The 17117-nt window shown below is 41.2% G+C and overlaps 1 protein-coding gene across 2 annotated transcripts in view; it reads left to right on the top strand.

Annotated features, from left to right (window-relative positions):
* The first annotated feature begins 13753 nt into the window (after positions 1-13753).
* fgd5b (FYVE, RhoGEF and PH domain containing 5b) overlaps positions 13754-17117 on the top strand; it is a 20861-nt gene continuing 17497 nt past the window's right edge. For both annotated transcript variants that reach the window (XM_015959775.3, XM_015959774.3), the window contains exons 1-2: positions 13754-13940; positions 15130-17117. The exon at positions 15130-17117 is cut by the window's right edge and continues 365 nt beyond it. In XM_015959775.3, the coding sequence (XP_015815261.3) occupies positions 13931-13940; positions 15130-17117 (1998 nt within the window). In that variant the 5' untranslated portion in view covers positions 13754-13930. The remainder of the gene's footprint in view (positions 13941-15129) is intronic.

Raw genomic sequence — 17117 nt, 5'->3', positions numbered from 1 at the left:
AAAAAAAACCTCATCCTGAGTCAGGTAAACAAGCTTGAACTCTGAGCAGGAAAACTTTGTTTTTAATTCCCTTTCTTAGAAAAAACAAAGCCTGAGCCTGACCCGGCTCATTAAGGAGGACTCTTCTGCCGCTGGGCATTTGAGAAGAGGAAGAGAGAAATTAAGAAAATTAGGAAATTAGCAACAAAATGATGCGTGAAAGTGATACTTGCTCCAAATCAAGACACTTGTAAAAACTTACAATGAAGGTGCTACATTTGGAAAAGCTTGAAGGAGCTACAGCTTTAATCCTAAATCCCAGAATCATTATTGTTAAACATTGAGGAGATCTTATATTTGTCACTTTAACTGTATATTTGTAACAAGGTATTTTAGTGAGTCTGAGAGCTGCAGACAGAATATGGAAGCAAAAGAGCGTTGAGAGGACGTCTGTGCTCCTAAGAGCGTTTTGTGGGATTTGCTGACATAAAGAGATTAAGCACAATAAACCAGACTTATTTTTTGAACGCTGCCGTTAACAACTTTATAAGCCCTCTGCCTCAGTACATAGACAGCTGAGTGTATTTCACAATTGTGTGGTCACAAGTGCACTTCATTGATTTTTCCTCCCTGGGTTTTCTCACCGGGTTCCTCCTGCAGGGAACGTTCTGTTTTCAAAGCGACTAAACGTCTTTCGCTGAAATAATCATTGGCGCTGCCGCCTTAAAGAGGGAAGCTAAGGTGTTTGGGATGCTAAAGTGTGTTAAGTGTGTTCTCAGCTGAGCTGTAAACTCAGAGGACAGTCAGCATGTGTGTCGTCTGACGGCCCCTCCACCACCATGCTGGATAAAGGTATTAGCCGGGCAATGTTGACACTGCATCCAGACTCGTAATGGCCTCATAAATTTTGCTGATGTGAAAGAGAGAAAAGGAAGAAAGAACCAAACTCATTGGCAGTCCACTCGTTTCCTGCTTTCCTTCAGCCTGCATTTAACAGACTCAGCAAATAGTCCCAAAAGGGAAGCATCCAGGGAGCAGACATTGATCGTGGACTCTTACAAGTACCTGGGTGTCTACCTGAACAACCAGCTGGGCTGGAGCCACATCACTGATGCTCCTTTTTTTTATCTTGAGAGGCGCTGTGGAAAAGATTTCTTCTTCTTCTTCTTCTTCTTCTTCTTCTTCTTCTTCTTCTTCTTCTTCTTCTTCTTCCTGCTGAGGAGATGGAAGCCTGTTTCACACCAAGGGCAGAAAGGATGCGGTCCGGTTTCCCTACAACTTGTGGACCCACTGCCATTCACACTGTGTGCTGAGCTTTCTCAGAATGTCTATATCTACAGTATTTTGAAAACTTAAAGTATTTCTGTGTAGTGTTTTTTTATTTACCCTTTAAGACTTACTTTCTGACTTTTTTGTGTTTTGAACATGTTTAATTTGTCTCAACAAATATCCTCTCGCAGTATGGTGATGGTCTAGAAGTCATCTAGAACTTCTGTTTCTGAGTCAGAAGTATGAGAGGGAGCCTCGGTGAACAAACAGCAAATAAAATGATAGTAAATTAAAAGCCAAATGAAACCTAAATAATACACACTGTAAAACTGTTACATAATTCTCACAATAACATCAAAGGCCCCATGTAATCTGGTCAAATTTAAAATATCATGTTGGTTCAGGTTGATGAAAATGATATTGTTAAGTGTGTCTCTAACTGCAGCCCAGATATTGGCTTTAAATCACCATTTAATACTGAACCAAGCAAAAAATGCTGCACACTCCAGCACACTGGGTATTTTTCATGTCCAGTTGTACATTATTTAATCTTGAGCATGACACGTCACCCTGTACGATGTATAACTTAGTAAATGTCAGACTGCCACATCAGAATAGCATCACACACATTTGGCAGACAAATCAGTCAAACGCTAACTTGTAAACCATCACTGGTGTATAATTATTACTAAGACTCAAAAGATCCTAGTCTTTGTGAAAGTTACAGGTGAAACCAAAAAATCTGAAAATGGTACAAAAGTTCACTAACTTCAGTAACTGAACTTAAATGGTGAAACTAATATGTGAGATAGACTAATTACACGCAAAGCTAGGTAAGTTAAATTTGTTATAATTGTGATGATTCTGGCTTACAGCTTGTGAAAACCCCACATTCAAAATTTCACACAGTTAGAATATAACAAAAAGCTTCAATATTCTAGACTCAAAGTATCACATTCTAATCAGCTAATGGATCCAGAACACCCGTGAATGGTTCCTGGGCCTTTAGATGGTCTCTCAGTCTAAAATGAATTACTGACATAAATGGACTTTTGCACCATGTTCTAAGTTTTTGGAGTTTCACCACCACACACTGACAATTTTCACTTCTTCATTTCAAAATACTTTATCCAAGATGGTTGGAAAGTGCACAATGTGAACCTGGATGCAGAAAAATTACTCCATGCATTAAGTTTAAAGCATCAAGATGTTCAAAAGATTCTCTCAGAGTCTCTAATTGATCCAGGTCCAGATGGTTACTGGTTCTGCTGGTGGTTTGTTTCTGTTGAAAGGGAATTTTCCTTCCCACTGTCGCTCTCAGGCTGTGCTTTTTCAGACAGAGGATTGCAGTCAAGTGATGCTTCAATCCGATTTCCTGTTTCCTCGGTCCAGGGTAACATTGATCAGTTGGTATGTTGCAGGGACTTTATTATTACTATGTAATATTTGAGCAGGAATCTGATGCTTTATCAAAAAATGAACAGAAATTAACTGAAAAGTGGAGCTGACGATCAAACAACGATGAACTTGGACTAGACAGATGCTGAGACATGAGAAGCAGAAAAAGCACCAGTGAATAGAAGAACTGAGGTTTTAAATCACAAACGTTGTGATTTTTATGTCTTGTTATTGAATAATGTGCCCTTTAAAAAATTTAGAGTAAAAAAAAAAGGTCAGTTTGATAAAATTGCTAGCAGGATCTGGGGTGAGTCTGCACATTCTGATAATCAGCCTCAAGTCGTTGCAGGTGGGAGCGGCCAGCTGCTGTGCTTTTCCCCATCACCTGCCAGCGTTTATAAGGAGCTGGAGATCACTTCACCTCGCCGGAAGATTACTCACTTTGGGAACTCTCACCATGGACCATTCTGCAATAACCTGGAATTTACCTCCGAGCCTGATCTCCCTCCACACCTGGACCGACCCGCTCTCCCACCGCTCACCTCCCTTGGATTTCGGATTACCACAGACGCTGCTCACCCCAGTCCTGTCTACCCTCCCAAGCTCTTGCATTTCCGCCCCACAGTAAGAACCACAGAAACCGAGTCCTCCTAGTTCTGTTCCACTCTGTCCAAACCCTGACCAGCATTTGTCTCAGCAGACCCAGCACCGGAGCTGTGCTCAGCATCACCGCCACGTCTGGTGGTGCATCTTTAGTTTCCTTCAAAATAAAACATTTATTTTCTTCTTACCTACGTCTCCTAGTGTGATTCTGCATGTCTTGGGTCAGGAAACTCTCCACAGTTGTGACAAACTTACGTCCCACCAGTCGCTGCAGTGTCAAACACCTCAATGGGAGAAAATAAGGAAAACCAAACACTAAGATACCACAAGGTAGTTAAAACAAAGGATAAACGATGGGTAATTATGACAGAAACCACTTGTTTTTATTTGTAGGTCTTGTGACTTTTGTCACTCAGTTGCATTAAATAAAGAAATCAACATTTACGATGTGCTCGGTGTTCTGAGGTAAAGTTCATAAGTGACAGTCAGTGATTTTGTTTAAATTAGATGTTATAAAAACAGGAAGTAGTTTGATGGCAGCAGAGATGTCACCCCCCTCTCAGCAGTACCCTACAGCCAGTATTGATTGTTAGATCTCAGGGCTGTTAAGGGACTGCTTGCATCTAAATGTGTCTTTTGGTAGAAGATTAATGCAGCAGCTAAAAACACACTCCATCGCCTCCTTTTTCTCTTTCCATTATTAATGAAACTTAAATGGCATTTTAACAAATCAATGTAAACTCCTGCATTAAAATGAACAGCAGTTAAAAGGTGGTAGAACAACCAAAACGAGTGCAAACACCTTAAGAGGTGGAGGAGTATTTTAAACAATGTGGTAATTTATTCTTTACCATCCTGCTGATGTGAAAAGCGTGCAGAGAAAAATACCAGAAACATAAATGTTACAAGGGAAAAAACTCAAAGCACATATGATCATAGCAGCAGCAGGACTGTATTCATGATGAAAATGGTTTCCCAAATTTGTTGCGAAATATCCACAATCTAACGTGAAAGTGTTGTCGTGTTTTTATCTTGAAAGATGGAACCCCGTAATTTACATTGTATAGTTTCATAATCTGAATATTTTGAGTTTAAAAAAGGAACTCAGCCCGGTCTGTCGTGTTGAAGAGAGAGCTGAGCCAAAAGGAGAAGATCTTGATTTATTAGTCGATACGTTCCTTCCCTCACCTATGGTTACAAGCTTTGGGTAGTGATCAAAAGAATGAGATCATGGATAGAAGCAGCTGAAAGGGATTTCCTCTTTAGGGTGTCTGGGTTCAGATGGATGGAGAAGCTCAATCAAATGGGAGGGGCTCGGAGTAGATCCGCTGATTGATGGATGGATGGATGGACGGACGGACGGATGGATAGATAGAGAGAGAGATAGATAAATAGATAGATGGTAGGAAGATTGGATGGATGGATGGATGGATGGTAGGAAGATTGGATGGATGGATGGATGGATGGTAGGAAGATTGAATGGAAAGATGGATGGATGGATGGATGGATGGACAGAAGTTTGGTTTGATGAATGAATGGACAGATGGATGGATAGATAGATGGATGGATGGTAAGAAGATTGGATGGTTGGAAATATGGATGGATGGATGGATGGATGGATGGATGAATGGATGGATGGTGGATAGATGGATGGTTGGATATAAGGACGGATGGATGGATGGATGGATGGATGGTAGGGAGATTGGATGGACGGACGGACGGACGGACGGACGGACGGACACACATATATATATAATATATATATAGACATATACATGGATGGATGGATGGTTGGATATATGGATGGATGGATGGATGGATGGATGGACGGACATTTAGATGGATGGTTGGATATATGAATGGATGGATGGATGGACGGACGGACGGACGCACGGATGGATAGATAGATAGATAGATAGATAAATAGATAGATAGATAGATAGATAGATAGATAGATAGATAGATAGATAGATAGATAGATAGATAGATAGATAGATAGATAGATAGATAGATAGATAGATAGATAGATAGATAGATAGATAGATAGATAGATGGTAGGAAGATTGGATGGATGGATGGATGGATGGTAGGAAGATTGAATGGAAAGATGGATGGATGGATGGACAGAAGTTTGGTTTGATGAATGAATGGACAGATGGATGGATAGATAGATGGATGGATGGTAAGAAGATTGGATGGTTGGAAATATGGATGGATGGATGGATGGATGGATGAATGGATGGATGGTGGATAGATGGATGGTTGGATATAAGGACGGATGGATGGATGGATGGATGGATGGATGGTAGGGAGATTGGATGGACGGACGGACGGACGGACGGACGGACACACATATATATATAATATATATATAGACATATACATGGATGGATGGATGGTTGGATATATGGATGGATGGATGGATGGATGGATGGATGGACATTTAGATGGATGGTTGGATATATGAATGGATGGATGGATGGACGGATGGACGGACGGACGGATGGATAGATAGATAGATAGATAGATAGATAGATAGATAGATAGATAGATAGATAGATAGATAGATAGATAGATAGATAGATAGATAGATAGATAGATAGATAGATAGATAGATAGATAGATAGTAGGAAGATTGGATGGATGGATGGATGGATGGATGGATGGTAGGAAGATTGAATGGAAAGATGGATGGATGGATGGATGGACAAAAGTTTGGTTTGATGAATGAATGGACAGATGGATGGATAGATAGATGGATGTATGGTAAGAAGATTGGATGGTTGGAAATATGGATGGATGGATGGATGAATGGATGGATGGTGGATAGATGGATGGTTGGATATAAGGACGGATGGATGGATGGATGGATGGATGGTAGGGAGATTGGATGGACGGACGGACGGACGGACACACATATATATATATAATATATATAGACATATACATGGATGGATGGATGGATGGATGGATGGACGGACCTTTAGATGGATGGTTGGATATATGAATGGATGGATTGATGGATGGATGGATGGATGGATGGATGGATGGACGGACATTTAGATGGATGGTTGGATAGATGGATGGATGGATGGATAGAGGGATGGATGGATGGATGGATGGTAGACAGAAGATAGATTTAGCTAGCAACACTTACATTAGTGTCATAGAACACAACATTCAACAAGAAAAATGTTTGGTTTGTACCATTTACCATTTGTAGTTGTAGTTGTAAATCTGTATACAACTGATGTATTTTCCTTTTGGAACAAAAATCATGCTCACTGGGAGAGTGACTGCATGATCATGCATCACCACAGCTGCTTCATATGCTGTGTCATCAAAAACAGTCAAACTGTGTTTCAAAACAACAATAATAATAATAATCTTGGAAAAATATCAAACCTACCTGTGGAAAAATGAACTTTTGGTCATTCCAGTGGCATACACACTGGTGAAAGACGCCATGCTGATATTGAAAACTAACACACAACGCTCATCATATGGGGTCAACTCAGGATAATCCTCTGTGGTTTTAGTGACGTGATATCCATGCTTGAATAAATATCATTGAGTTTGCCCTCCTGAGGCAGGACCATGATGGATGCATTGCTTGTTTTTAATTAATATTTAAATAGCTTTCATTAACCCACAGGTGGAGCTAATATCTACAGTTTTTTCATGTACACGTTATCTTACAGGGAAAAGGATGAAGTACATTGTTTATTATTCTAATTTTGAACTGAGTGACGCAATAGTTGACTTTTTAAAGCCAATTGAATCACACCTGATACTTGTAATCCCAAATTTCTCAGACCTCTATGTTGTTAACAGGATTTGTACATTCCTCATACTCATGTCCCATTGAAGACCTAGGTTCTGCTGGAGGCAAGTGCCAATTTTATTTCGTTATTGCTGTTCTATTACTGTAGAAGATGTAATTATTTCATTGACACTAGCATATAAATAGATCATCCATCCATTTTCGGGGTCAGGCTGCAGGGGCAGCACCCTAAGCAGAGAGGCCCAGACTTCCCTCTCCCAAGCCACTTGGGCCAGCTCCTCTGGGGGAATCCCAAGGTGTTCCCTGGCCAGCCAACAGACATAGACCCTACAGAATGTTTTGGGTCTTCCTATGGCTCTCTTACTAGTTGGATGTGCCCGGAAAACCTCACCAGGTAATTATGCAGGAGGCATCCTGACCAGATGCCCAAGCCACCTCAACTGGCTCCTCTCGAAGTGGAGGAGCAGCAGATCTGCTCCAAGCCCCTCCCGGATGACCAAGCTTTTCCCCCTATCTTTAAGGTAGAGCTCAGAAAACTCATTTTGGCCGCTTGTATCTGCGATCTCATTCTTCGTCACTACCCTCTCCCTATTCTGCTCTTTCTACCAATTCCATCTTTCCCGGGATCCACTGATTTCCTTTCTTATTAATTTTCTTTTCCACTTTCCTTCCAATTTTTAATCACAGTTTTTATTTCTAATTTTTTATGATTTTCATTCATATTTGAAATAGTTTTTAATTTTTTTTTAGATTATTGTTCTTTAGAAGTGCCTCATAATTTTTATCTTGTAAGGCGCCATAAAAGATGGCTTTCTTTCCTTCTTTCTTTTTGTCCCTGACCTGGAGAAGGCATTCTACCCTTTCATGACTAAAGACCAAGATCTTGGATTCGAGGAAGAGATAAATAGATCAATCTTTTTAAAAATAATAGTTTTTTTATGCATCAGGCCTTAAAAGATTAAGTGCACAACATGTTAAAACTCAATTAATGTCTAAAGCAACAAAACATTAACCCTGGTTTTACTGCAGTGCTTCCTGTTATACTCCTCCTGTTTGTTACAGTAAAAACATTCTCACAGAAGAACAAAAACAGCCCTCCAGCTGTGTTTTCTTCCTCATTGTAACGTGATGGGAGCCTAAACTTAGACTTCCACGACACTCGAGTTTGTTCCTGCATCCAGTCCAATAACTTCACAGTTTCAGTTTGTCAAAGACTAATGACAATGAAGAAAAATTCCCCAAGAACTGGATGTTTATCTGCATCTTGTTTACAAGACTGTAGGTGAGTGGAAATGTTTACGTGTTCCAAAGGAATGATAACATCTTCCTAACTGGTCTTTTCTAAAACAGTACTAGTACACAGCGACTAAATGAGTAAAAACAACTTTAAATCAGCTGAATATTATGTGAAGAAAGTGACATTTTCCTCCCCTATAAAAACGTTGATGATGTAAAACAGCTGGACAATGAGGCCCAGGCTGACAATAACTGGAATTATCCATAAGACCTGTTGACTACACCCTCTGGGTTCCAGTTTAGCTGAAAGACTAGAAAACAGTCACAGGAAGGACTATATCAAGATGGAGTTCCTTTTTTAAGTCTCAGTCTTATTGTTTCACCTCAGAGCAGGAGAGACAAGCAGACACACACTTTCCTCGCCTGACGCAAACAGGAGACCCGTGAACAGAGCGAGACCTCGGGGGTCAAACCTTTCAAAAGCGTTTCCTGGTTCTCTACCTGTTGCTGCGTAAATACAATAAGCAGTCAAGTCTGAAAACGTTTGCACGTTTACATTTATCTTTATTTTGTCCGTCCATCAGCTGGAAGCAAAGCTTTTAAATGTGTCAGACTGGCTTTTTACATGAGGTGAGATTTTACATGTGAAACTGCGTCAAATATCAGTAAAATGAACTTATTTGCTGTCCGTTGAGTTTTCCCTTCTCCTGTTTTCACGAATTCCAAATGGCTCTTAGCAACATAAAGTTAATGGTCAAGTACTTCAGCTTGTATAGCGCCTTCTTAGGGTTCCACAACCCCCCCAAGGCGCTTCACAACACAATCAGTCATCCATTCATTCACACACACATTCACACGCTGATGAGCTGCAATGTAGCCACAGCTGCCCTGGGGCGTAGCGACACAGGTGAGGATCGAACCTGCAACTTTCTGGACAACCTCTCTTCCTCCTGAGCTACTGCTTTCCCTCAGTGTTAATTTTGTTGACGAAATATTTTTATTTTTTTCATGACAAAAGAATTTTTGCGAACTAAAACGAAACAAAAACATACACACCAATAAAGACTAAATAATGACAAATGTTGGATCGACATTTTCGTTGACGATTAGGAAACGACAACAGTCATCATCACACGGGTGAAATGTATCTCCACATTTGGCCCATCCCTGTAGGGAGTGGTGAGCTGCAGCTGTGGCTGCGCTCGGGAACTTTTTGGTGGTATGATGTCATTTCATGTCATGTGTACAAATATTGCAGCACATTATGCAGATTATTTTATTTTATTAATAGTGAGAGGCACAATTTCAAACTGTCAGTGTTCATCTTTGGTATTTTTCAATACTGATAGTTATAGAAAGAGTTATAAATATAGAGTTTTATTGATCCAAAGTGCAAAATGTGAATTTTTCATATTTCTTTACAGTTTCAAGTAGGTGTAGCTAACATTTTCTTTACACAAGTTGAAAATTATTGCATCAGAAGAGAAACACACGTTTTAGTCGACTAAAATAAAAACAAATCGGACAACTAAATCATGACTAAAACTAAATTGAAATTTCTTGTCAAAATTAACACTGATATCATTCCTGAAACCAAAACCTGACAGAAAACTTAGAGATGTCTTTTATTCACATTTGGGGTGCTTGTAGAGGCAGTAAAACCCCACATGACAACACAAAGGAAAGCAGAAGGTGAGTTTTGCATAATAGATGCCCAATAAAATGGCATTAATGCATTCTGATATTAGTTGTATGCTGTCTAGCCGTTAGCAATGTAAAGTCTATTTCTCAAAACTGAGGCCATTCTTGAAGTATTTTACATTGAATGGATGGAAAATATTGTTTTTATACAGGAACACGTGTAGAAATGGACATAAATATTGAGCTAAGCTGATTGTTTATGTAATAACAGTAACAAAATAATGAGTTTACAAAAGATAGAGTGGTGCAACAGCTCAACTGTCCTAATCCAAAAAACATTCAAATTGTGTAGAAACAGTTTCCCCCTTCCCTTTACAATATTAGGACGTCATCAACCTTTGCAGGCAGTGAGAGGTTTAATGTACTTGAGGACTAAGTAATACATTGTTTTCACAAGTACAAGTGATACCCTACAGGCTTTTTGGTGTGTATGTGTGTGTTTTCATCTAACAACATGCTTTCGTATCCATGCTTCTTGGCGGACCTGTCATTTTGCTGTTTGCTGCCACACAACACAATTTATCTTCCTCCCCTTTATTGACTTGAGATGAAAACACAATAAATGCACCGACAAAAACGGGGCCAGAGGTGCAGCCACATAATGTTTTTAAATGAGCTGGACATCCACTTAGTCTCAGCACATATGCAGCGCATTTAGCTCATTGCTGAAGCTGAATGTTGCTGTTTTTGTTGGATGTATTTAAGATTTTAGGTGCTGCATCGTGTGAAACTAGTATTGCAGTGAGTTCTTTAAAGAAACGTGCTGCACACTGATGTAGAAGGGGATTAACTTTTGATCTTTAAGTGTGATTCAATCATCACTAGGTTGTAGGTCAGCTTAGAGCTTTAGAGATACTATGTTTACCGTTTTTTATCATCACTTAAATGCATTGTCTATACGCTGCTGTCAAATATTCAGTAATAGGAGAAACAAGGGTGTGTCTGTGGCATTTACTGAACCAACATCATTTTATAGATGTGAAAACTACTGTTGCATGACTCCACTGCTGACAACGATAATGCAAACGGATGATGTTCAGTAACTGTGAAATTAAAACAGGCAGAGAATAAAAGGACAATAGGAGTACTTTAGACACAGATTTGTAATGTTTACAATGTTTATGGGAACATCTAATCATTTCTACACATCAGATCAGGCAAAAACAGGTGTTGCTGAATTTGAATCATGTACCGCCTCTGAAGTTTCAGTTTTCTCCCTTCTGCTGCAGCCGATCAGCCACACAGTCACCGCCCTTATTAATGCAGCTGTTTGCTGCTGTGGTCGGCTGCTGCACACATGGTTTTAATGTCATAAATCTTCACCAGCTGACCACAGCTCCAGAGTAAAAATACCCCTCTTTACTTCACTGGTGAATGCACTGAGAGGGGTTAAATAGTATTCACGAGCTGCTAAGGATGTGAAGTTGGGCTGAGCAGGAAACAGGGAGAGCAGTTTCCTGTTTTGTATTTTTAAAAAAGCCTGTTGCGGAGCAATCAAACAGGCAGATGGAACGTGGAGAGATTATCCCCACCCTAAAATACTTTTACTTTAATTAGAAATAGGAGTTCATGCTGATCAAATGAATCACAGCCAGCTGGAATCTGACTGCTGCTGACTCATAATTATAATTTAATCACCTATAAATAAGATATTTTACATTTTATGCCCAATACAACACTATACTGATGGGTAATAGATTAATTGCCTATAATAGTGCAATAAGACCATTTTTATTATACTTCATAATCAATTAAGTGTTTCTTGCTCTTGATTTTTAAGGATTGGATCTGAAATAAAAAATTGTCACTAGTGGATGAATTAAGGTCATTTTAATTAGATGATTTTAAACATGATGCATAGTGGTCACTACAGTGGACAGGTACTAAAAATTGTTATTTTATTAATTTGTTTGCTATTAAGCACAGCTGTTGATGACTTTATTGCATTTGAGCCCCTCCATTTGGACTTAATGAAGTCAAGCCAACATATTTCATGTTCAGAATGCACGCTGTCCAGTGAGGTGGACATGTAACAAATTATTAGTAAATTAATAAATGCTACAAACATATTTGTTGAAATTTGTTTCATTCACACCTAAAGATGAATGAAAATATTGTTAAAAATCATGGTTGAAGATTTCATAATTCATGCATCAAAGGGATAAGTATCTCAGCATCATCAGTGCAACATAAATTTGCTTCCCCCTCAAACCCGGCCTTTCCACTGGAGGGGAGCGTAACGTGATTGTCGTGTTTAGCCCATGAGCTCCCTTCCCACCAGGAGCATTTCAGATGTGAAACGGCAGTGAAAGCCTTCTACGCACCGGAGAATTGCAACACCATGCGTGATTTCAGCAACTCACATGATAACAAGCAAGAAGAAATATGGCAGCATGGTTCTGAAAAGCTCTGTGGTTTATTTTCTGTTTTGGTTGCTTCGGCTACAGAGGTGTCACAGGTATTGGCGTCCATTATTGTAATTTTTTTTGCCAGACAGGCACCTGGAAATCTGCACTTGAATTTCATTTTGAAAGTTTCCAGATGTTTTATACAGCTTTCGTGTTTGACTTCCTGTTTGGCCCAGTCTGAACTGCTGAACTTAACACATTCTGGAAGCGTAGCATGTAAAATATTGTAAATTTATCAGAGCAATGCACTAATACGGTTCTGGCTCACATCCCGAATGTGACATGGCCTGTGGAAAAACAACAATCCACTAGCGTTGGGTAATTACTGCGTAATACGCTTGCTGATGTGCAACAATTTTGCATCCAGTGGAAAGGCCTGGTTACGGCCCTGAACTGATTAGATGGGGGCAGATTGGGTTGCTAATTCAGCACTGGAAAATCTCCTTTTGTCTGCCTGTGTGCATTAGGGGGCCGGGTCCTGTCGGGAATCTGCCTCCAACGCTGTTGGAAGATTGTTGTGTATCAACTTCTACAAGCGGGTAGAAGGCGGATCGTTGCTGCAGTCTGTTCAACCCGTTGACGAAGATGTCCGATAACGACCTGAAGCACACCCACCGGCTCTAGAGCACATCTGCAGCTATCAGATTCTCCAGAACTCACAGATTTTCAGCCCATCCCTGATTAGAGATCAGCATATGTACTATTTATGGAGTTCAAAGAGGAGAGGACAATCACCAACAAAATGTAACACTCATTTCTTCTTCTGTAATTTATTTGGCAGCTTTATTTGTTTATTTACATTTTTAAATGTTTAAACATTTAAGTAATTTCAATCAATTTAAAGTGTGGGTAATGGACATAATTTTCACTTTAGAAGTGGGGGGGACACGGGGGGGGGTATCTTTACAGTATGCTCTAATGGGAAACAGGCTTTCACACAAATGGTTGTTCACTGCTTGGTCCTAGAGCTCAACCAGTGTCAATTTAATATAGTATAATATTGTTGGTAAAAAGTGCAGGGGTCAAAACTTGTCTTTGGGGGGGGGGGGGGGGGGGGGGGAACGTCTCCCCCACCCCCCAATTACGTCCAAGGTGTGGGTTGACAGTGGCTGACAACAGTACAATCACATTTCTAAAGTTTCTGGTAACTTTTTGGACACCATTGGGGCTCCCCTGGAAACTTTCTGGACGCTCCTGCATCTTGGGACAAGTCTCACTAATCAGTCCTCGGTTTTACTCGAGGGATGAGAATGTGTTTTTGCACTTGTCTGGACCTGCAGCTGCTGTAAACGAATGCCGGTGCGTGCGTGTTTATCCAGTCTCTGCATCTTGTTTTCAGTCGCGTCCCGCGCGCGCAGTCGGACGCACAGGCGATTAGCTGAGCAGCGTGTGGCTCTCAGAGACAATCACACCGAGTCGTGTTCGGTGGTTGTCGCTCCCTCTCAGTTTGAATCAGAACAGCTGAGTTTTCCGAGAGGATCGGGAGTCTTGGCTGTTTGTGTCACCGCAGCGTTTTATTGGACGGGATGCTGGAGGAGGTCGCGTCGCCAAAATGAACACAGGTGAGATCATTCATTTTAAACTGGAAGCTTGTTTCGGACATCAACATTTTATTTCTAGAAGAAGAAAAAAGCTGGGAATCTGGTCATATTGGTGATATTTGTAAATGTTTTGTGATCTCTTTTCCATTAAATAGTGAGATATTAAACCAAATTATTACAACTAAATTACAGAAATGCCAATGAGACAGAACGTTAAAACGTTATTTAATTGTATTAAATAGCTGCATGTAATAATAATAATAATAATAATAATAATAATAATAATAATAATAATAATAAGGTTAAATTGAAAGAGATGAGATCAACTTGTGTTATATGACGTGATTTTATAATAATATCTGTAATCTGTGAGGGTTTCTGCTTTTATCCTTTGTTCCAAGTCTTATTCTTACAGCATAAAGGCATCCTGACAGGGGTCTCTCTCACTTGAATCACAGGAAGTGAGTCAGGGAAATCCCTCAGACTTCTTTGTATTCTGTTTTTGAACTGAGTTAAAGTGTGCATTACTCATTAGTCCTTTATCAGGTTAGTAGCACCAGATTTTAAATAGCTTCATCGGTTTTTTTTATATGAAGCTAATCATAGGCTCTGCCCAGGACGTCAAGTGTGTGTGTGTGTGTGTGTGTGTGTGTGTGTGTGTGTGTGTGTGTGTGTGTGTGTGTGTGTGTGTGTGTGTGTGTGTGTGTGTGTGTGTGTGTGTGTGTTCTGGCAGCAAATTAACCCAGCCTGCCCTGACCCTGTGAGGGCTACATGATTTGGTATGGTTGTGTGTGTTTATGGATCCAGACCTTCTTGGGGCTTTTATGGGAACTTTATTCCCATTTAGAACAACCAGAGTTTGTTTTAAAATTCTTCAGTTCCCAGACTTGAGCCAACACACACGGGTTAAAAAATGGGCCATTATTTCTAAGCGTACCTGAGCCATATTGTATATTTTGGCTTGCTGGTAGGCTGAAACATTTAGGCCTACTTGCTTGGTTGAAACAGCAAATTGTTTCACAGAAATTAGTTGTGAAGAAACTCGTAATAGTGCGATTTTTGATAATATTTTGAAAAGATTCTGGTAAGTTTTTCTTACCATCTGTAAAACTTGGAGTTGTTTTAGGTTACAGGAACGCAGCACAAATGACCCTGTAAGCTATTTTAAAACACAGAATCTTACAGTTTCCTTTTCCTGTTGATCTTTTAGACTGCACACAGCCTTCAGTTGCTCCAAAGCCAAGATTTGTTTGTCACGCCAGCCTGAAGTTGCCTTCCCCTCTTCTATCTGCAGCCAGAGGCCCCAAACCCTTCATAGCCCCGAAACCCAAAGTCACAGTTCTGCTAAACGGCAACCAGGGAGCATTCAGCAATGGCAGCGCAGTCACTTCAAATGATGAGGCTGCTGAGCAGCACGAGACACAGAACGGTAAAGGGGATAGAAACACATTGCCTGGGGGGAAACAATTAAACGGCAGCACACTCGAGACCCCAAACATTGATTTAGAGGTTGCGTCAAAGGGGATGCTGGACAGAGGGGGAGGGGGGGAGGAGGAAGAGGAAGCCGGTGGTCAGCGAATGGACGAGAACTGGATGGAAGAGTCAGGCTCTCTGAAAGCACTTTGGGTCAGCGATGACAGGCTCACAGCTGACTCGGAGGAGATGATTGACACTGATGTGACGGAGGACATGGATGCCGATGGTTGTGATGCAGGGGAGGCACTGGCTGACACAGACGGTCTCTCAATGGGGGACATTTCTGTCAATAGCGCAGATGAGGAAGCTGGCTGGTGTTCTGGTGTCAGTCGGGACAGGAAGAGGGAGGATGGAAGTACAGGGGATGACTTATCAGAGTCTACTGTGGATGAAGGTGAACTTCTTCAAGAAAAAACATCATTTGCTGACGCCAAACATGACCTGAAGTTTAAGTGTGCCCATAAAACGAAGGAAAAAGACCATTGCTGTTATGACTTAGTGCCAAAGATGCAGGATCGTGATACAACGAGGAGACCTGTTGCTAATCTAGTCCGTGAGCCTTTTTACGTCTGCTCAGAGGACATTATTAACGGCGATCTACTGCTGGAGAGTACACGCTCAGTGTTGCCTGGGAAGTTCGAGAAAACAGCAGAAGATGGACAAACAGAGGACTGCTTGGACTCGGGTAGCAGCGATGAGTTTGGAAGTGATGACAGCCATGACAACAAAGCGAGGACATTTCAGAAAAAGACGTCTTTTCAAAGCAAAACATATAAACTGGAGGATGCATTGAAAGTTTTGGACGGCCAGCCAAGATTCAAGCAGGTAACAATCTCAGTGCCACACACCTCGCTGACTTCTTCTGTCTCTGAGAGCCAACTGATGTCCCCCGCTGACTCGGATGTCTTCAGAGGTGAGAGTGATGTTGAAGGTCACATTGTGCCCTTCCTAGATGAGACCACTGACACAGAGCACGACGTCAGTGATGAGCATGTTTACGACGAGCCAGGGAAAGCTTCACGAGTTGTAAATGTGTTTACTTTTGATAGCAAGGCCGCTGGGTTTCGGTCACACTCTCTGTCACACCGAGTTACCAACTCTGTGGAGGACAGAGGAGTGCAGCTTTTACAGAAGACATGCACCAGTGGATTTGGACAGCCGGCATTAAGCAGCAGCCCGATGATGAGCTCATCGCGCTACAAGAGTTATGCCAAACCCCAGTATCTGTCCCTCTATCGCCGATCCATCTCCATGGAGGGACAGGACACACCTCTGTGTGTCTACAGGGATGGCTGTCAGAGACACAGAGATGCCATTTGCTCATCTGAAAACTTCTCCAGGTGCTCCCCTCTGTCATCAAGTGCCCTGTCCACACCAACATCTCTGTCGGATATTCCTCCCCCCTTTGAGCTCTCCTACATCACCAAGAAGCCTATAACAAAGAGCTCTCCCTCTCTTCTCACCGAGGGGGACTTGTCAGAGAAAAACAGCAAGAAGAAGTCTTCAATTAAGCGCTTCCTAATGCTCAAATTTGGGTGGAAGACAGAACACAAATCCGCAGCAGACGTCAAGCCTTCCTCTTTAAAATTTTCAACCGAGTCAAGCCATCGCTCACCCAGCCGTCGGCTGGATTTAGATAGACACAGCATCAGCAGCTCTCCACAAATAAACTCACGCACAGCTAGCAAGCCTCTAGCTTCATCTGAGACGGCGCCCACCCTC

Source organism: Nothobranchius furzeri, chromosome 3 (assembly GCF_043380555.1).
Source record: "Nothobranchius furzeri strain GRZ-AD chromosome 3, NfurGRZ-RIMD1, whole genome shotgun sequence".
Taxonomy (NCBI): Eukaryota; Metazoa; Chordata; class Actinopteri; order Cyprinodontiformes; family Nothobranchiidae; genus Nothobranchius; species Nothobranchius furzeri.
The sequence above is the reverse complement of the archived record's forward strand: the minus strand, read 5'-3'. Positions and strand labels throughout refer to the sequence as shown.